The sequence below is a fragment of the Anopheles merus genome, chromosome 3L (assembly GCF_017562075.2).
Source record: "Anopheles merus strain MAF chromosome 3L, AmerM5.1, whole genome shotgun sequence".
Lineage (NCBI taxonomy): Eukaryota > Metazoa > Arthropoda > Insecta > Diptera > Culicidae > Anopheles > Anopheles merus.
Window position 1 is genome coordinate 8,306,974 of NC_054085.1, and position 20,238 is coordinate 8,327,211.

Consider the following 20,238-nt stretch of genomic DNA (forward strand, 5'->3'; position numbering starts at 1 on the left):
TATTGGGAAAATACCCTACAAGTTTACGAAGGTGTTGTGATTTTTTTATAATTATTAAGAATGTTAGCAATACGAAGACGGTCTCCTGCTTGAAATAATATAAAATGCGTTTTATGTGATAAAACAAAGTATGATATGTCAAGAAAAACATGAAACCCTGTATTCTTCAAGACCCCTACCATTCTGACGCCGATCTGGATATGCTAATTCTTCTGTTCCCTTCATCCTTTTCCGTATGATTGTAGCTCTTTCCAATGATATTGCCGCTACCAATCCAGTATTTCTCCCTTACTTCTTATGTTATATAAATGGTTTAGCATAGAAAAATAAAAAAAAACAGGGTTTAAAAATAGGAAAATTTGTGAATGGGAATAATTTCGCACAGGAAACAATGTAAATGAAAGTACATTTCTATTTTCATTCTTTCGATTGTTTAGGCAAGTTTGTACTTTAAGCATTATGTGCTGATGCTGTTCACAATTATCTACATATTTGTTTTCTTTATCGGTCAAAATGTCTTAACATTCGGATATAAACCGATCATCAACACTTCAATGAACCTATTTGGCCTCATTCGTCTCTTACCGATAGATATTCAAGAATGTATTCTCAAAAAGTGTTTACATAAAAATTCTCAATATTCTGCACCACCCAAAACTGGTTCAGGTAACTATTATTAAAAGGTGTATTTTGGTCTGAGGTGTAACTGAACGATTAGAAACCTGAATGTCCTTTAAATAGTTCTTATCTACTATACCTGTACAGAAAAATAACTATCATTGCTTCAACAAATGGCCACCTAACCCTAAAGAAAATACTTTATCCCAATTGCGGCGAGCCGCAACCGTTAAGTACGACTGGCATGGCACGTAGAAAAAATGCACTCTTAGCTTAGGCTCGTGTTACCCTATACACGTGCGTTTTCTACACATTCGGCTACACAATCCCGGTTGCTCCAGAAACGACGCTACCACTGATTGAACCCATTCCGACGCACTCCTTTCCGAACTGGACAGCATCGTGCACGGAGGTAAACAGCCGACAGTACGGCTTTTCGATATCGCCGACCAGGCCACATTTCAGCATCACCTCAAAGACGGGCGGTTGACATCCGGCCAGCACGATCTGTATGTCAAGCTCCTCGAACTCGCGCACCATCGCCTTGAACGTTCCGACGGCGGACGGATCGATCGAGCTAAGCGAGGTAAAGTCTAGTACCAGCACCCGGCAGCTGCTCTGCTCCATGGATGGCTTCCAGTCCGGATCCTTCCGCCGTTTAATCTCCTCCGTAAGATTGATGCCAAGCGTTTCGCAGACTGTCGTTTTAAAGGCAGCACGGGAGGCAAAGTTAAGCGCACCGCAGTAATGGAATAATTTTATGCCGGTGTGTTGAATCAGCTAAAAAAAAATGGACAAAGAAAAAAGAAAGTTATTATCTTTAATCAAACGCCACGCGTTTCATGCAATCTCTTACTCCATCGTAACGATTCACGTCCAAATAAATGTCCGTATTGGGAACGTTTCCCAGCAGGCAGGTGTACGGTTTGAGCGCGCGGAAGAAGATGCAGCAAATGCTCAGCACGATGCCAACCAGCAGACCGATGTCGATCGCGAGCAGCACCACCGACAGGAAGGTCAGTATCCACACCATCCCATCGATCCAGCTTTGGCGCCAGAAGCTTTTCAGCTGCGTTACCTGCATCAGCAACCCTTTCAGTGAAACAACGATGATGCCGGCCAGCACGCAGCGGGGCAGCGGCTCAAAGAACGGGCCCACCCACAGCAGCACGATCGCCAACAGTCCGCACGAGATGACGGACGCAATCTGGGTACGGCCACCGACCGAGTACTGGATCGAGGAGCGGGACAGCGAGGCCGCGAATGGGAAGCAGGAGAAGAAGGATGCAAACACGTTGCCGGTACCCATCGCAAACAGCTCCTGGTTGAAGCCGATTTCGTAGTTTTCCTTCTTGGCAAAGATGAGTGCCATCGAGACGGACACGGTGTAGCCGACCATTGCCACCGGGAAGCTGTCAATCAGTATCGACGGCATCAGGCTGAAGTCGGGCAATGTGGGTGCTGAAACGGATAGGTAACGAGAAGCAAAGGTAAGACAGTCGTTAATGAAGTGATATATCCAACAATTAATTTCTAAATTTGCATTATTTCATTATTAAATATAGCTGAACTTGTGCGAATTACAAAAGGAATTATTAATTTAGGAGGTTTGGTGGTAAACGAGAAGGCCGTAAAGAAATAGACAAGTTATTGGGTTAGACCAGTCATTGGCGAACATCCCGAAGTAAAGAATCAAATTTATTAGACATAAGTTTTGTAATGATGCAATCAACTTAGAATCAAGGCAATCTAGCCAATCGGATTTTTTAGTCGAAGTATTACAACATACATGAAGTTTTGTATATAGCAAATGTTTGAACAAAACAATCAACTTGTTTTTTGCCTATCCGGTTGATTGGATTGGAGTTATTTCATGAATTAAACATGCTTTCGAGTAATTTCGAGTATATCTCTCAGTACATCAATTTTAGCAGAAATTATCTTCCGATAATGTAAAAAGCACTATTGCGAGATGAACGGGCTATGTTTGTTTGTTTGAGAATAAAATTAATTCCAGTCGGTTGTTATTTGCGGCTACTCTGATATACAATTCAATATTGTAAGATCATTTGCAATTGAATTAAACAATTCAATTTATCACATTCACTATGCAAGATTAAATCCGTTTTTAACTTTTAAAGTTGTTCAAACGCTTACCAATTCTGTCCAAATTTAAAAATTCCATTGACAATAAAAGGAATTAGCATTACCAGCTCGTTTTTGATCAAGTGCGATCGAATTGCCCAGATCTAAAGAGCTTCGACATCGGTAATATTTGTCATGCCCTCGGTTCGGTGAAAACTGAACATGTTTTTTCCTAACCAAATAGAACGATCGTAAACGTTCGAAGTAACAATGTTTGCTTTACTTTTTCCTACACTAATCTGGAATCCACGAAAACACACACACACGCTCATACACAAAATTCACGAAATAGAGCGATGAATAATAAACCAATTGTACTTTTTGGGGGGTAGAAAAGGCACATGAGTAACACACCTGGTGGAACAACCTGTGTGTTCAATGTTTTTTCTTCTTTGATAGGGATTGGGTACAATAATTTCATCCATTCATTCTCAGGGCCGGTGTTCGTATAACATCATTTCAACAATAATGTGGGTAGCTAGAATACATTTGTTCGCACCGTAAGTGACGTTATTAGCTTCGGAAGTGACGCATTATTAGTTCTTGCAAAAAATAAACGATACATCTAAAGCTAACAATGTCGCGAAATTGATTATCATTGGTAAGGTTATTACGCGTGCAACTCTACTTTGACACTTACCGGGTAATCCTGTGGGGATGGTGCCGATCGTTTTGATGCTGTACTTGTCCTGCAAATACAGATACCTTGACAGCAGCGTCCCGGCAATGACCGCAATCAGCTCGATCGGTATCGGAATGACACTGCGCTTAGCGACCCTCGGCTGGGGGGGAATCCGGAACAATTTCAAACAAGTAAACAAACAAATACATACGGATTCCGTTAAATCGATTGGCAGATTGTAATTACAAGCTGAACCAAGTGTACGGTCGCGTAACGTGCGTGAAGCGAACCAAACTTGACATCCTTCGGACGCATGCGAATCGCAAATTGGCGATACTCTCTCTCTTACCTTCAGGATCTCGTTGTTGAACACCAGCACCACGATCGTGATGGTCGATATGATGATGGCGGCCCAATTAACGTTTACGATTTGCTTGAAGATTTCGATGTACGTCTGTTGGGGATGGGAATGCACGGCGAGAGATGGGGAGAGGGAACGTATTAGTAATGTGTTGTTTTGTACGCGTAAGCTATATCGCATCTTTGCCGAAGGTGAACAAGCAGCTTGCAGCACACCCAAAACGAGGCCAAGTTTGTTAATACAACTGTCCAGAACATTCGTGCATAAGTATGATTCACGCCACACCACGCCACGGGGATGCTTACCTTAACAATTTCGAACATACTGCCGACGGAGGGTAGCGTCAGCCCGAGCAGGTCCTTGATCTGTGACGTAACGACGTGGATGGCCGCGCCGGTCGTAAAGCCGGAAACGAGCGTATCGGACAGCAGAAAGGATATTACGCCCAGCCGGCAGACGCACATGATCAGCTGCATGATGCCGACGACGAAGCAAACGGCCGTGGCCACTTCCAGTGCGGTGCGGGGCGGTTCGCCCGGTTCGCTGGTACCGGTGTACGCTAGCACCGTTTTCCCAACCATAATGGAAACGACCGCAAACGTTCCTGGTTTGAGGAGAGATGTAAAATTTCCAAAACAACTTAATGTTAGACCTCTTGGAACCAATAGTTGGTGATTATTTGTCTAGAGGAACTTTAACTAAGCTTGAAATCACCATCAGTTATGCACATGAACACTTACCCATCGAGTTATGGCGTGAGGTACCGAACAGAAAGTACACCAACACCGGGAAGAACGCCATATAGATGCCGACGATCGGTGGCACATTGGCCAACAGCGCATATCCAATACCCTGCGGTATGTGCATCACCGCCACCGTACACCCACTGATGAGATCGCGCACTAGGTCCTTGCCCCACGAGTACTCCGGCAGCCAGGTAATCAGGGGAAAGACAGTGCTACAGCAGCTCTTCGCGTCCACCTTACGCATTCGCGTCTTCAACTCCCTCTGGAGTGCCCGTTTCGGTTTGCGATACTGGTACGCATCGTTCAGCTGATGCTGCTGATATAGTGGTCGCGAAACGGTCACCTGCGGTAGAGCGTCACCACGGGGCGTCACATCCGGGACGGATTGCTCTTCGGATAGCTCCTGGTAAAAGGTGGGATTCACGATGCCACTTTCCGCTCCAACCGAATCGTGCTTCATTTTCGTGCGGTAGCCGTTTGCACGTCACACATAGAGCGCGTCCGACACGTTCGTTCCTTCCGCTGCGACGGCACTAACAAGACTGGCTGCTGCGAATCCGTCCGAGCTGCGCGACAGGTTTGTGTGTACGGTTTAATAGCACGGTTGAAGGGGCGAAGAAGCGCGCGCGAGCGTGTGAGCGTGGGCCGCACGAAAGGGAAGAACTATCTTGCCGAGAACTTGAACCCGAGCCGCTCGTAACGGTGCGCTGTCCCCGGTGAAGGTTGGCAGTGGTTACTGTTTGCTCGCAGGCCAGGTAGCTGCTCTCCGCTCTCTTGGCGACATCAGCGATTGTGGAGGCTGCGATACGCTTCCGAGTTATCTCTATTTCCTGCCACAGGTCCTGCTGGCAGGTAGGAGAAAAGCAATAGATTAGATGTGATGAGTCGTTGGTGGTGGGCTGTGTACCAATCGTGAACAATCCGTGTGTGGCAACCGGGATCTCCCGGGTAAGCAAACAGAACCCATGGCCAAGCCCACGTTAGAAAGGCAAGGGCTTACTGCGGAGAGTGTTAAAGTATTTGACTATTTTTGCAAAGAAAAGTAACAATCCTCGAGATGAATTCAGGTTCTCCGTGTCTTCGTCATTGTTGACTGGGTATTTAAGGTACAGAGTCACACAATGTGACTTTGAATAGCAAATCTGCAGCCTATTGGGTAGGGGGAACATTTTTCAATCTAAGCAGAAGGTCTTGAGGTGTCTCGTACAAAAGCACCTAAAAGGCTCACGCCATGAGTTGACAGAAACTGTTTAGCACCGCAAGAAGGGAAGGTATCGAAACCGTGGAACGCAAGAATGGGCTCAAGGGTTCAGGTCAGCAGTGAGTGCGGACCATTTTTGCGGGAAACTAGTTTCGTCGGACAGCGAGGTGGCAGCAACTGCGGCCTTCGTCGCAACACTGGCGTAGCCCCGCTGCTGGTTAGCAATTTTAATCCTACCGAAACCGTGATCCCTCACGTGAGCAATGGAGGTGAAAGCAGATATTGTGGTGGTTCGGTTTACAAGGCGCACGGTACCCGTCAACACCGAAAAGAGTGCGAGCGCGGAATTTGAATATACGCGACGAGATCTGCGCTGCAAAGATTTACACAAATGGTACTGGTATTTGACAACTTCTCCGATTACTTCCCAAATAGCCAGCTCGTACTTTATAGCTGATTTAAGGCTGTTTAACGAAAAATCGTTCCAATGTCGTACTTTGTGGCTGATTAAGAGATAGACGGTACTTTAAGGAACTATGGAGCTTTTTAACAGGCACATGGTACTCTTTGGAACTTTGCGGCTGATTAGCACTATGTGTAGGGTTCATGATGGAACTTGAAGGCTTGATAAGAAAGGGTACTGAACTTGGTGGAACTTTATAGCTTTTTAATGCATGACATCGGTTCAAGGTGGCTCTTGTCAAAGTGTCAAAGACGGACGCCGGCAATAATCTCATTGCTGCTGCACAAGTTAGGTTCGTTAATTGAAGAATGAATGTAGAGTGAAGTGATTGTGAATTATCAGTAAATTGTGTAAAATTTTGTGTAATTCATCAATACAAAGGATTTAAAAATATACACATGTGTTTAAATGAAAAAAATCTTGTTGTTTATTTCATCGATGACGCTTGCTTGAAAATAAAACACAAAGAAAAATAATCCCTGGCATCTTGGCATAAGGAAGCTGCTTAGGCGCTGTTTGAAAGACCCACATAGAACTTTGATGCTGTTTATCTACTGCAAAAGGCGAATTAGAGCAGCGATCTTTAGCGTGCCAAAATGAGCTGCTTAAGCAATTCTGGCTATTTGGGTTTGCTCCAACACATGGGGACAACTTCGTGCAATGAACTGTGTGCGTTATCATCTCTGTCGTATGAAGTTCATTACACAAAATCAATATATTATCGAGATGCTGTATAATGAATTTCGAAGGGAATGTGTCCAACATCCGAATGAGAAGGAGTACGATGGCCACGCTATCTGTGCTCAATTCGTCATAACAGCGATAAAGCTCAATTTACTGCACGGAATGCAGGCGCAAAAATTTGAACTTCTTCTCAGCATCTTATGAAAATTTGATCTGATTGTCGATGTAGCGTTAATATTGGAGGACAGTTGAAGTCTTATCGAGATTGAATAAGACGATGTACTCTGCAGCGTACCGCAGAGATATGGCAATCACAGTATCGATAGCAGGTAGCAATCCATTGCTACTCACGGTTCTTTCCATTACTGATCTGTTGGTGATGGAAGTTATCAAGGAAACAGACAGGCACGAGCACCCGTATGGGACGACGTATGCTAATCGTGGGCGATATCGTTCCAAAGAGCCGGATGACGAAATTTGGGCACCAAACAATATACTGATAAGGTAGACATGAGCCTGTAAACAACAACACGTAGTTACATGCCTAGACGGTTTCTGAGGCCTTTTCTCGACACAGTAGCTATTCTGGGAGCGATATCTTTAGTTGACCAAGAGTATCACCGTCTAGCCACCTTCCGTAGAACGGAGTCCACAGATTTCACTCGTGAGATATAATTCCATCCAATATACGGTGTCAAACAAACGGGCAGGAGAACACTCGCGGTCGTCATTGGTGGTTATTTGCAGCGACTTGTGTTTGTCCTTCTTTTATTGGATCTATTTTTGTACCAGTGCGGAGCTTCTCACTTTTTAATTGCTTAATACTGGCTCGTATCCTAGTTTTAACATTCATTCACTGTTGGGCAGCAACCCAACTCGAACACTTATCTCCAACTTCAAGATACTGTGCATCCGTGTGTGGGGGCGTGAGGATGTACTTATGCTTGAGATTGTTGTGTTGATTACTTTATGATTATGAATATATGCTACTTGCTTATCATAAATTGGTATGCAAAAGAAGCTAAACTCATCTTATTTCTTTTATTGTGCCACACACTTAACTGTCAACATAACTTTTTGTTTTGTTTGGGTTCTCTCTCCATCATGTGCACAAGAAAGCCACGTGCCAAGTAATGTTTGAAGTAAGAGTCATGGAAATGTATAAGTTCTCTGGTATCGGTGATCGACCTAAGAAACTCAGTTACTGGTCAAACTTGTTGAACTTCTCAGCTTGACACGACAAGTGCCTATCAGGCAACACCGAATGGTTGCCAATCGGGCAACACACCCCAAATAGCCAGCTTGTACTTTATAGCTGATTTAGGGCTGTTTAACGAAAAATCGTTCCGATGTCGTACTTTGTGGCTGATTAAGAGATAGACGGTACTTTGCGGAACTATGGAGCTTTTTAACAGCCACATGGTACTCTTTGGAACTTTGCGGCTGATTAGCACTATGTGTAGGGTTCATGATGGAACTTGAAGGCTTGTTAAGAAAGCGTACTGAACTTGGTGGAACTTTATAGCTTTTTAATGCATGACATCGGTTCAAGGTGGCTCTTGTCAAAGTGTCAAAGACGGACGCTGGTAATAATCTCATTGCTGCTGCACAAGTTAGATTCGTTAATTGAAGACTGAATATTGAGTGAAGTGATTGTGAATTATCAGTAAATTGTGTAAAATTTTGTGTAATTCATCAATACAAAGGATTTAAAAATATACATATGTGTTTAAACGAAACAAATCTCGTTGTTTATTTCATCGATGACGCTTGCTTGAAAATAAAACACAAAGAAAAATAACCCCTGGCATCGTGGCATAAGGAAGCTGCTTAGGCGCTGTTTGAAAGACCCACATAGAACTTTGATGCTGTTTATCTACTGCAAAAGGCGAATTAGAGCAGCGATCTTTAGCGTGCCAAAATGAGCTGCTTAAGCAATTCTGGCTATTTGGGACACATTGAACTCTGAATAAAGACCATTCCTGCATTAAGCGTACAAGCGAACAGACGTATTTTTTCTTTTGGTAAATCAGTCCACTCGGTAGTCCACTTTGCGTGTCCCTTACAATTCAACAGGTTATGGGCCCAGCTCTGTGTGGCCAGTTGAATTGAAAAGTACGCGACGCGGTTTAGAAAAACAGTTATTTTTTCGGTGTGAAAAAATAGGACATTTCCGGAAGGTACGCGGTGCGGTTAAGGAATCGTGTGTTTTTTCGTGGTGAAAGAAAAAATCCAACCGGGAAAGGTTTTTGCACAGGCAAAAATGGATTTTTCGAAAGTGGGTGTCATCCGGCTGAACAACCGAAACTATCGGTCGTGGGCTTTCAAAGTGCAGATGTTGATGATGCGGAAGGGCACGTGGACGTACGTTGACCCGGGTGTCGCGCCGACACCGGTAACTCCGGAGTGGACGGAGGGTGATTCGAAGGCGCGGGCGACCATTGCTTTGTTGGTTGAGGATAACCAACACAATCTCATCATGACAAAGAACACAGCGAAAGAAACATGGGATGCGCTCAAGGCACACCACCACAAAGCCACTCTTACCGGGAAAGTTTCGTTGCTGAAAGAGATTTGCAACGCAAACTATCGTGAAGGTGAGAATATGGAAGATTTTTTATACGGCATGGAAGATCTTTACTCTCGGCTGGAGAATTCGGGTGAAAAACTCTCGGCGAACATGCAGGTGGCCATGATTTTGCGGAGCCTTCCAAAAGCATTTGACACACTTACCACAGCTTTGGAAAGTCGTTCAGATAAAGAGCTAACGATGGATCTTGTGCGGGCAAAGCTGATCGACGAAAGTGAGAAGCTGTACGGCGGAAAGGTGCAGGAGGAGCGAGTGCTGAAGGCGAAAAGTGAAGCAAAACCAGGCGCGTGTTTCTTTTGTGGTCAATCTGGCCATAACAAACGAGAATGCAAAGAGTTCCTGAATCGGAAGAGCAGCGGGGAAGGTGAAAAGAAGAAAAAGATTAAGCCGAATAAAGAACAACAAGTGAAAACAGTGCGCGAAAACGACACAAGTTCGTTCACGTTCATGGTTCCTCAGCCTGAAATTCGCGGTAACGATCGGTCGTGGCTAATCGACACGGGTGCAAGTTCGCACATGTGTAGTGACAAAAGCGCGTTCACGGTAATGGAACAAAGCTTGCGTTCAAATGTTACCGTCGCGGATGGCAGCGAAAATCGCGTTGAAGGCGTTGGCGATTGCCTGATCAAGTGTGCGGTCGAAAACGGTGAAATAATTGAAATCACGCTACGGGGTGTGTTGTATGTCCCTACGCTAGAGGGAAACATGATTTCAATCGGTAAACTCGCGGAAAAAGGTGTGCGTGCGGTTTTTGACAACACCGGGTGCAAGCTCGTTTACGGAAATACGGTCGTCGCGGTCGCGGATAAAGTGAGCGATATGTATTGGTTGCGAATTGCACAGGATCGAGTGATGAAATCAGTGGTAAAGGAGCACACGAAAAACTGCCAACACACTTGGCATCGTCGTCTTGGGCACAGGGATCCAGCTGTCATCGGTGAAATGAAGCGGCGCGATTTGGTGTCGGGGCTAAAAGTGGTCGACTGCGGTATCCGCTGGACCTGCGAATGCTGCATCGAATGCAAAATGGCACGCTCGCCATTTCCACCAGTTGCGGAAAAAACCTCGACAGAAGTGCTGGATATAATCCATAGTGATGTGTGCGGCCCAATGGAGGAAATGACCTTAGGGGGATGCCGTTACTATATGACCCTAATAGACGATCATAGTCGGTATACTTTCGTCTATTTTCTCAAAAAGAAATCGGAGGCCGAGGATAAGATTCGCGAGTATGTAAAATTGGTTCAAAACCAATTTGGCCGGAAACCGCGAATCATTCGCTCCGATCAGGGAGGAGAATACTACAATAAGGCGCTTCGGAAGTTCTGTGCGGACGAAGGGATAAAGATGGAGTTTACTGCAGCATATTCACCCCAACAAAATGGAGTTGCAGAGCGGAAGAACCGATCGCTCACGGAGATGGGTCGGTGTATGCTTCGGGATGCAGGTATGCATATGCGATTTTGGGCGGAAGCAGTCAATACCGCTTGCTACTTGCAAAATCGATTGCCGTCTGCTGCAGTAGAACGTACGCCATTCGAGATCTGGTTCGGCAGAAAACCAGATTTGACCAACCTGCGACTGTTTGGATGTGTTGGGTACGTACTGATTCCGTCGGTGAAACGAAAAAAGTTAGACGTCAAGGCGGAGCGTATGACTTTTGTCGGCTATTCCGGCGAGCATAAGGCGTATCGGATGCTAAACACTCAAACGGGAGAAATTCAAATCAGTCGGGATGTCCGTTTTCTTGAGATTGATGACGGATCCAAGGAGCAAACATACGGCGATCCCAAAATAGAGGATAATCCGACTGAAAGCGTTGAAATCGAGTGGTCTCTCGATGAAACGAAACGGGAAGCTAAAACTAACGTGGCCAATGATACAATCTCCGAATCTGAATTTTACGGTTGGGATTGTTCAGACGATGGCTGGCCACAAGGTTTTTGGAACGACAATGATAACAATTTGCTTCGCGGACTGTGGGACGATGACGACGCTGAAGCTGTAGCTACGGTGCCGGAGGTGGTGCTGGATGCGATACCGGAGGCGATGCCAGAGGCAGTGCCGGAGGTGTCGAGTACTCCCGTTCGTCGTTCACAGAGGGCGACAGCTGGCGTTCCACCGGCAAGATATGACGAAGAAGTATATCTGGTGAAGGAAAGTGTAGCAGAACCAAAAACGTATAAGGAAGCTGTATCCGGTCCTCAGAGTGCCGAATGGAAAACAGCGATGGCAGAAGAAATGCAGTCCCATCAGGAAAATGGAACGTGGGAGCTAGCGGAGCTGCCGCCACACCGGAAGGCTATCGGGTCGAAATGGGTCTTCAAGTGTAAGGCGGATGAAGACGGTCATTTCGTTCGGTATAAAGCACGGCTGGTGGCGCAGGGTTTCTGCCAGAAATTCGGGACGGATTACGACCTGGTGTTTGCCCCCGTCGTAAAGCAGATTACTTTCCGGACGATGCTGGTTCTGGCGAGTAAAAGGAAGATGTTAACGAAGCACGTTGACATAAAGACGGCGTACCTACATGGTCTTCTCAAGGAGGAGATTTTTATGCGCCAGCCACAGGGATTCGAAAGCGATAACCCGAACGAAGTATGCAGGCTGCATCGCAGCATTTACGGGCTCAAGCAGGCAGCTCGTGTCTGGAATACGAAGATCGACGACGTACTGAAAACTATGGGTTTCATCCAATCAACGGCGGACCCATGTTTGTACGTACGCGAAAAAGCGGGTAAGTCCATCTTTATTCTAATTTACGTTGACGATGTGATCGTCATATGTAACACGGAGGAAGAATTTTCTGAGGTGGTCCACGTCTTGACACTGAATTTCACGATCAGCGTCATGGGTAACCTAAGATTTTTTCTCGGCATACGAATTCGGCGTAACGATGGGTGTTACTGTATGGACCAACAAGCTTATTTGGAACGAGTTCTGGAGCGTTTTGGCATGTTGGATGCTAAACCGTCCAAATACCCGATGGATCCCGGCTTCCTAAAACGAAAGGAGGAGAATGGCAGGAAGTTGGATTCGCCAAAAGCGTATCAAAGTCTCATAGGAGCTCTGTTGTACGCTGCAGTGACCAGCAGACCCGATATTGCTATCGCCACAGCCATTCTAGGCAGGAGAGTGCAAGATCCATCAGAAGCAGATTGGAACGAGGCCAAACGGATACTACGTTACCTCAAGGGTACACTGGATAGTGTATTGTACCTTGGAAGCGGCGGAGAAAAGCTGGAGTGTTTTGTGGACGCCGATTGGGCAGGCGACGAGAGCGACCGCAAATCCAATTCGGGGTTCGTGTTTAAGTTCGGCGGCGGGCTCATCGGATGGGGCTGTCATAAGCAGAAGTGTGTGGCACTATCTAGCACCGAGGCCGAATATGTTTCCCTTGCCGAGTGTCTACAGGAAGTAAAGTGGATCCTGAAACTGATGGCGGATGTTGGCGAGCAACTGGATGATCCAGTTCTGGTCAACGAAGACAATCAAAGTTGCATTGCGCTGACTAAAGGAGACCGAGCCGAACGCAAAGCAAAGCACATCGATACGAAATTTAATTTCGTGAAGGATATGGTTCGGGACGGCATCGTGAAACTGCAGTACTGCCCAACTGAACACATGCAAGCTGATTTGCTTACCAAACCGTTGCAAGCAGTGAAACTTCGACAACTTAGGGAAGCGATCGGAATAAAACCATTCAGTGTTGAGGAGGAGTGTTGAACTTCTCAGCTTGACACGACAAGTGCCTATCAGGCAACACCGAATGGTTGCCAATCGGGCAACACACACATTGAACTCTGAATAAAGACCATTCCTGCATTAAGCGTACAAGCGAACAGACGTATTTTTTCTTTTGGTAAATCAGTCCAATCGGTAGTCCACTTTGCGTGTCCCTTACAATTCAACAAAACTACGTACGGGAAAACTTAACACACACACACACACACAAACACACTGATTCGTTACGACTTTAAAACTGCGACTTGAAAAACCCGTGGCCGTTACACGTTTGCATCGACGTTCCCGATTGGTGTGTATCCAAAACAAACTGTTCTCGCTTTGATTGAAGCGATCGAACAATAGCGACGAAGTACTCTCAACAAATCAACATTTCATGCCACCAAAGCGAAATGCGAAATTCAGGTCACGCGTGTAAGGGCATCTACAACTATACGATTAAAACTAGTTATTACAAGTTAAGCCGAAACAAACCAACACCAAAACATTACATCCGCGTCGTTTGAGGGAATATTGGAATTGGTTTTCAACAAACAACGCTCAAATAATCACAATTAATCATGACGTCAAAGAGAACAGAAATACAATAACAGACTTTCTGCGGGAATACTTTATGCAAACCAATTTCTTTTTGGTTCTGACAAGAATTTTGGGATGTTTCTTCGTCGTGGGAACCCGTAACGGGTTCGTCCGAGTCGCTGAACGCAAAAAAGACTCTAACCATATACACGTTCGTGCAAGCACTGCTCCCTAGACGTGGGGCAAACAACACAGCGTACAGAAGAACACACATGAACCGTGACGAGGTTTTACTTACGATTTCAGGTTTTGTACACTGCTGCGGCCGCCAGCTGGATTACAAGCCCGTGGAGGGTTGATGGTTCTTTCTTTTCACAAAATCACCCGCGAGCGAGAGACGGCTGCACGGTTCGGCTCTGACTGCCGGCTTATAGTCCGATTAATCCACCTGCAAATCGCAGGCGAAGCGAAGCGCGATCGACGATCGACCATTCGGGATACTTCACTGATAGGTACTGCAGCACACGCAACATAAGGTTCTTCGGCTACCCGTTCAGCCCGTGTCAATTCTCTGACACAGCACCTCTCCGGGAACGGGAGTGAGTAGTCGTGGGAATGGGTGATTGTGCATGATGGCATACAGTGAGCCCCCTGTCTGACAACAGTGAAACTGAACCGTTCGGTTTGCTGCTTATCATCGTGTTATACTTTCCCGCCAACGTTCACGTGCGGCTTATGATTTGTCGCTTCTACTGCCCCATTTCCAACGTGGAACAGCTACTGTGAAGCAAAGTAAAATAAAAGCAAACCTAGAGACAGTTAATTGATAAGATTATTGTTTATGTAGCTCTACAAAGTTATATAGGATTTTTTTTTGTTTTTTGGCTGAAAGCAATTTGAATTAACTGTACATCAAATTCATATGCCTTGTGTTACAGCCTTGGAGCTATTGCAAGTGTTACAGCCTTGGAGCTAAAAATTTCAAACGAGATCACTTCAAAATCATGACTTCATACACCTAAAAGAACGAATTCGTCCGATTAGTCTCGTTTTGATTTGGTATGTAATTTTGTTTCTATCGTTATACACTAAGGCGTTTTGGTTTCGATTTTTATCATTGTGTGTTCAAAAGTGCTTAACTTTTGTTGAATGTAATCATTATAAATTTTTTGTCGTAATCTGAAAGGGCTCTATGACGTCCGAAAATAAACACGTAAACTTAACCGTACCTGTTGTAACGGCCAAACAAGTCGCGTTATTTTGACCAAAAATTTGACTAGTAACCGAAAAACTGTGCAATCAACACATGTATTCCTGTGATACATTTTTAGTTTTCATCCTTTTTTGAAAACCACCGCTTTGATTCGGTTCCCCAGATTGTTCTAACAACACTAAAAAGAAACAAAGAGCATTGACGCGTTTACAATAGGGACATATTTTGTGTAAATGAAAAAAATATTCAAAATATGGGTTCTAAACAAAATTATTGTTGTGACATAGGTTAACTGAAGGGTGAAAGTTTATTTTAATCTTAATGACGCTTTATATTGTACAGTAAAAATATCTTACGATTTCTCTTTTACCGGCCCATACGCGACATATACTTTGAAAGTGACACAGTAATATTCGAGCTCATACATAAAATGGATTGAAAGATTTTCTTTAAAATTATGCACCACATTCGTAAACTATTTTGATGTTTAATTATTGTGTATGCCCTGTCTTTAGTGCAATTAGACATATGCAAACATATAATTTTAAGCTACACCACATTCAGAGAGTTCATCAATAAATGAAGATATATCAATTTCATTGCAATTAGGAGAAAGATAACCCGCTGTAGTGCGAAAGAGAAAGTATCAAGTAAAGGATATTTTTGGAAACAAATACAAGTAATTCTACGCACAAATGTTCTCATGATTTAGGCCTTTTTGGTCTACGATTTATGCTTCTTCCAATGGGCCGAAGTGTACTGAACGATTTTCAGCGGATATCCGTTTAAATCCATGGCAGCGTGAAATCCATACTAAACACGCTGCATCTCCGCGCACCGTGTGGTAATTTGAAATCGCGACATGGGTGCAACCGCCTAATACGCAACACAACGGTGCTCGCGTGGCCGGTTTCATTCTACTTTAAGAGCACTTCTTTCCTTTCCTTGCGGATGATTTGTTCTTCGGATCGAACGGATAACATACATATCGCTACGATTTTCCCAGGTTTCGTTTTCCTCCTATCTCTCGCTACAAACCAGAGCGATCTCACACATTGTCTCAGCCTTTTTATTTCATACGATTTTCTTTTTACAGTAACAATTTAGCTCATGTAGCTCTCTCCCTCTCTCTGTTTCTCTCGCACCACCCTGCAGCAGCAGAACAACAGTGAGTAATAATAGACATACTTATGTGTGTTTGGGTGCGGATTTCGAAGAGGTGTGTGGGATCTACTACCACACCGATCTTATGCTGCCAATTGGAATCATATTTTCTATATGTATATTTTTTGTCTAATTCCCTGTTAATTTTTGTTTGTTCCTGAACTGTTACTGGATTTGCCGAAAACCTACAGAAAGTCTGCTGATGCAGGATTTATCGAATAAAGATGTGTTGGTGTACGTGTATTAAAGTAGTGTATGATTATGATTAATATAATAGAAAGATAGTTTTGGTATAAAAATTTGGATCGGAACGTTGGTTATAAAAAAAAAACTGTGAGTGGTAAATCTTTCTTCCTTTTTGTTTTTGTGTGTGTGTGTGTGTGTGTGTGTGTGATAATTCTTATTTCAATAAATGGTCGTGCCCAACCGTTTCCCTTCAGCCGTACAGGAAAAGCAAAATATGTATAAAAAAAACAAATCCTTTGCAGGCCCAGATTCTGATCTTGAAAACCTGATTTAAATGCACTCTCTTTCTCTCTCATACGCTGCTGTCCTAGGTATGGGATGTAAAATTCTGTAGGATTTTTATGTTTTGCTACCTGGCACTTTGGTACTACTAACGAGAAGGAAGGGAAAAATGCGACTGAAAGCTACTACTATGCTGCTGAAAGCGGTCAGTTTTTCATTTTTCACCAAAACGAGTGCCTATCTAAATTGATTGATATTGTTACGCACGCGTCGCACTCTATTCTACTTCCAACATCCTAACCGCACCAGACTTAGATTTTAATGGCTTCCGGGGGCGAAACGAAAACAAGCAAGAGAAAAAAAAATAAAATACCTCTATCACTCAACAAACTTTGCCACGGGATAGTGGACTGATGGAAATGAAATGAAAATAGAAAATCGAATAGATTGGACAATAATAAGAAAAAAAGAGATGTTTAACTGTCCCTACTTTGAATCACCACCAAACTGTTGGATTAGTTGTTTGTGTGTGTTTTTTGGGACAGTGAATAGAACCCACGTCCATACTAGCAAAAGCTGAACGCAAATGGATGATAAAAAAGGGGGCTGCTGATACCGGGGGCGATCACTGGTAAATCGCAGAGCGGTTGGTGATGGTGGGACACACTTGCCGACTCGCCCTCTTGCCCTTGCGATCGCTTACAGCGTACGATAGTTGTTGGAATTGTTGATGGCACCGGCACTGGTGTGCGTTTTGTAGAACTTGTACAGTACCAGCGAAATGGCCAGCGAGCCGTAGGCAAGGATCATACCGCCAACGAAGGAGTACGGGTCGAATCGGTTACAGTGCGGCACCGGTGTTGGCGCCGGCGTAGTGCTGGGAGCCACCGTCGACGTCGTAGGCGTAGCTGGGGTGGTGCTTGTGGTGGTAGTCGTATTAGAACTTGGGGTCGTGGAGGAGGTGGTGGCCGGAGTGGTGGAGGTGGTGGTTGTATTAGAACTTGGGGTTGTGGAGGAGGTGGTGGCCGGTGTGGTGGAGGTGGTGGTGGTAGTTGCTTCCGTAGTAGTTGTGGTGGTGGTAGACGTTGTCGTGTTTTTATCATCTAAAATAAAAGCATACGAATGATAAGAGATATCGTAGAGTTCTGTAATTCTGTTGATTTGCATTCTAAATTGCATGTTTGAATCTTAACAATATGCAATAAAAAGTAAAATATTTTTTTTTCAAAAATACATTTACAGTCTGTTCTCGAGAAACGAAGTTGATGCGGTCCGAAAACATCCGTGTTACTCGAATATTTCGTTTTTAAGTCAAAACGGTAATTCATAAGAGGTCATACGTGTTTTTTTAAGTTCGCACAATTCACGTAGTACTGTTTTTTGGAATTTAAATGGTTTTGCAAAAGTGTAATTCAGGGTGTTTTTGACAATTATTGAATCAAGTTGTACCGATTTGGCTAACACTGGGCAAATTTCAATTTCAAATCCGACGAGCAACTGTCAAAATTGTATGGAGTTGACGGAGATCGAGAAGCTTGAAAAGATATGAATGTTTTAAAGGAACACTATCAAATTCTGAAAATCGGGGAAAACTGGGGAACAGACTGCATAAGCTAAAATTATTTATGAAATTTCGCATAGGGGAATACGGATACGGGAATGTGCCATGTTCCCCTAAACAAATGGCAAAGTTCATTTTTCTGTTCGTGCAACTATTTTTTAATTATACACGGACAAACTTACCTGTGGGAGCTACAGTTGTTTGTGGCAGATCATCGCTGACGTTAGCCACTTCAATTTTCGGCGTCACAGTAACACCTGGGAAGAGCAAAAAATTAAAAAAAAATTTACCGTACTGTCAGTTACAAAATAACAAATGATAATCTAAATTCATTACACGATAAAGACATGTTATGCTGAAAAAGCCGACAATCTTTTGTTGCAAACGATCTACAAGATTATGCGCCATCATTTCTCCAATGCACGCGAAAAGCTAGCGCGAACGATATTTATTTGTTTACCATGCAAATGAAGCACAATACGCAATTTATTACTGCCGCGTAAGCCATTTTCTGCAAATACCAAGCCTTTTTCACACTAACACACACAATTCGCTCAGTCCAGCCGTTTGCCCCCACCGGTCAGCTAATCTTCAATCCCTCCCACTCCATCAGTCATCTGGCAGGCAGAGGGGCTTGGTAACACAAACGCTGTTCGGTGGAAGCAGCAAACTATAAACAGACGTCATGCAGGAGGCAGAAGGGCTCTCTCGGAGAAACATTCGCGCAAAACCGCTGATGGATGCATAATACTATACAGCTGCACTTGTGTGCGATGGATGGATGCAAAAAATTAAACCCCCAACCCTTCCAAACAACCCCCACGGGATTCCACGAACGCTTACACTCTTATCGCACAAAACGTCGTCATCGTCTTTCTTCTCTCCCCCTCCTAAGCTTGACTAATTCAACCGACATTCCAGCGGGGAGTGAGTGGGCAGGGGTAATGGAAGAGGGTTAGAGTCACCCAAAACACGCACGCCGCCTTTTGCCCGCATAATACTCGTTTGGTGGCTCTCTCTGAATGACTTTCTGTCCGCTTACACACGTTCGATATGCGAACGGGATGATCACGATGATGATGATGTGGTGGTGGTGGGATATACGCAAATGCAAACCAGTGCGAGGCCACAGCAACGCACCAAACACGAAAACAACTGTACAACCGTTGAAGCGGCTCCGAGGCGAACCAGTGATGATTCATCTCATTCTCCTTCTTCCCAACACATCAATAATACGCTGAAAATTAGATTAACCCCTTTTCTTTGGTGGAGCAGCAGGTACCTCCTCTTGCTTGCGCAAAAATATGCAACGCGGCGTCATGCCATGTGCATGCAAATCATGCTCCAGGATGCACGGCTGACCTGTGCCTGTGCCTGTGCCTGTGCCTGTGTGTGTGTGTGTGTGTGTGTGTGTGTGTGTGTGTGTGTGTGTGTGTGTGTGTGTGTGTGTGTGGTGAATTGCACCATTCTAAGAAATTTGTCCCACAATAGGCTGGCTGCAGAATTATCCCGAATCACTTTCCCATACTTTCTTACCTGCCGTTTCCTCCGCAGGCAATGCGTTCACTGTGAGCAGCGCAACCAGTGCGGCCAGCAATGCACCCTTTACGAACATCGGAATCATTTTCTAGGACTATCTAACGGCTTTTTTTTTCTTTGGCTGGACTTTCTTGCGAATTCTTCGAGAAGCGTTGGCCGCGAAGCTGCTTGCTGTAAAAATAAGAAATAAAACAAATCGGCTATTTTAATTAGCTAGCAACACAGGGTGCACACACGCACAAGCCTCGAAAGAAAGGAACGTGATGCTTTTTCCGGCACGTATAGAGATAAAATGGATAAATATAAAGCTTTCCTCCACTTTGCCTCTTCCCTCGTTCCTACCACAAAAAAACGCGTTTGCGAGAGGCACAAAATTGCAACGCACTGCTGCTAATGGCGGTGTGTAAGTGTGTGAGAAGCGAGGTGTGTAGGTGCTACTCTGGCGTGTGGAGGTGGTGGTTGTGCTAATTACGTTCGAGACCGAAATGCAAGAACTATCAAATTTAAAAGGGTGTTTCTTCGTAATTGTTCCTTTATGTTGGGGATTCGCGTTAAAAGTGCATGAAATTTGTAAAGAACACACTTGCCTGCTGGTTTTTAGCC

General features: G+C 44.4%; 2 protein-coding genes across 3 annotated transcripts; both read right to left on the reverse strand.

Moving 5' to 3' along the window:
• Positions 1-671: 671 nt before the first annotated feature.
• On the reverse strand, positions 672-18,353 carry LOC121600598 (solute carrier family 26 member 10-like). Of its 2 annotated transcripts, none has more exons than XM_041929326.1 (9): positions 18,279-18,353; positions 14,920-15,081; positions 13,989-14,470; positions 4,487-5,334; positions 4,052-4,350; positions 3,735-3,839; positions 3,404-3,545; positions 1,475-2,079; positions 672-1,398 (listed from the first exon to the last, which is right to left on the reverse strand). In XM_041929326.1, the coding sequence occupies exons 4-9, from the start codon at positions 4,950-4,952 to the stop codon at positions 937-939; spliced, it is 2,079 nt and encodes a 692-aa protein (XP_041785260.1). In that variant the 5' UTR covers positions 4,953-5,334; positions 13,989-14,470; positions 14,920-15,081; positions 18,279-18,353; the 3' UTR covers positions 672-936. The 2 variants fall into 2 exon arrangements, with proteins under 2 accessions (XP_041785260.1, XP_041785262.1); XM_041929328.1 differs by having other exon boundaries at positions 4,487-5,337.
• Positions 17,235-19,720, reverse strand: LOC121598914 (cell wall protein DAN4-like). The gene is made up of 3 exons (XM_041926281.1): positions 19,633-19,720; positions 18,279-18,353; positions 17,235-17,638 (listed from the first exon to the last, which is right to left on the reverse strand). Exons 1-3 carry the CDS (start codon positions 19,718-19,720, stop codon positions 17,235-17,237), a joined length of 567 nt encoding a protein of 188 aa, XP_041782215.1.
• Positions 19,721-20,238: the final 518 nt, after the last annotated feature.

Bases quoted from the DNA above. Each gene is read 5' to 3' on its own strand.
- LOC121598914 (XM_041926281.1), bottom strand. From the start codon at position 19,720: ATGATTCCGATGTTCGTAAAGGGTGCATTGCTGGCCGCACTGGTTGCG. The intron at 18,354-19,632 runs GTAAGAAAGTAT...TGCTCTTCCCAG, and splicing joins GCCTGCGGAGGAAACGGCAG to GTGTTACTGTGACGCCGAAA. The intron at 17,639-18,278 runs GTAAGTTTGTCC...CTTTTATTTTAG, and splicing joins AACAACTGTAGCTCCCACAG to ATGATAAAAACACGACAACG.
- LOC121600598 (XM_041929326.1), bottom strand. From the start codon at position 4,952: ATGAAGCACGATTCGGTTGGAGCGGAAAGTGGCATCGTGAATCCCACC. The intron at 4,351-4,486 runs GTAAGTGTTCAT...TCCTCAAACCAG, and splicing joins CTCACGCCATAACTCGATGG to GAACGTTTGCGGTCGTTTCC. The intron at 3,840-4,051 runs GTAAGCATCCCC...CATCCCCAACAG, and splicing joins GTATGTTCGAAATTGTTAAG to ACGTACATCGAAATCTTCAA.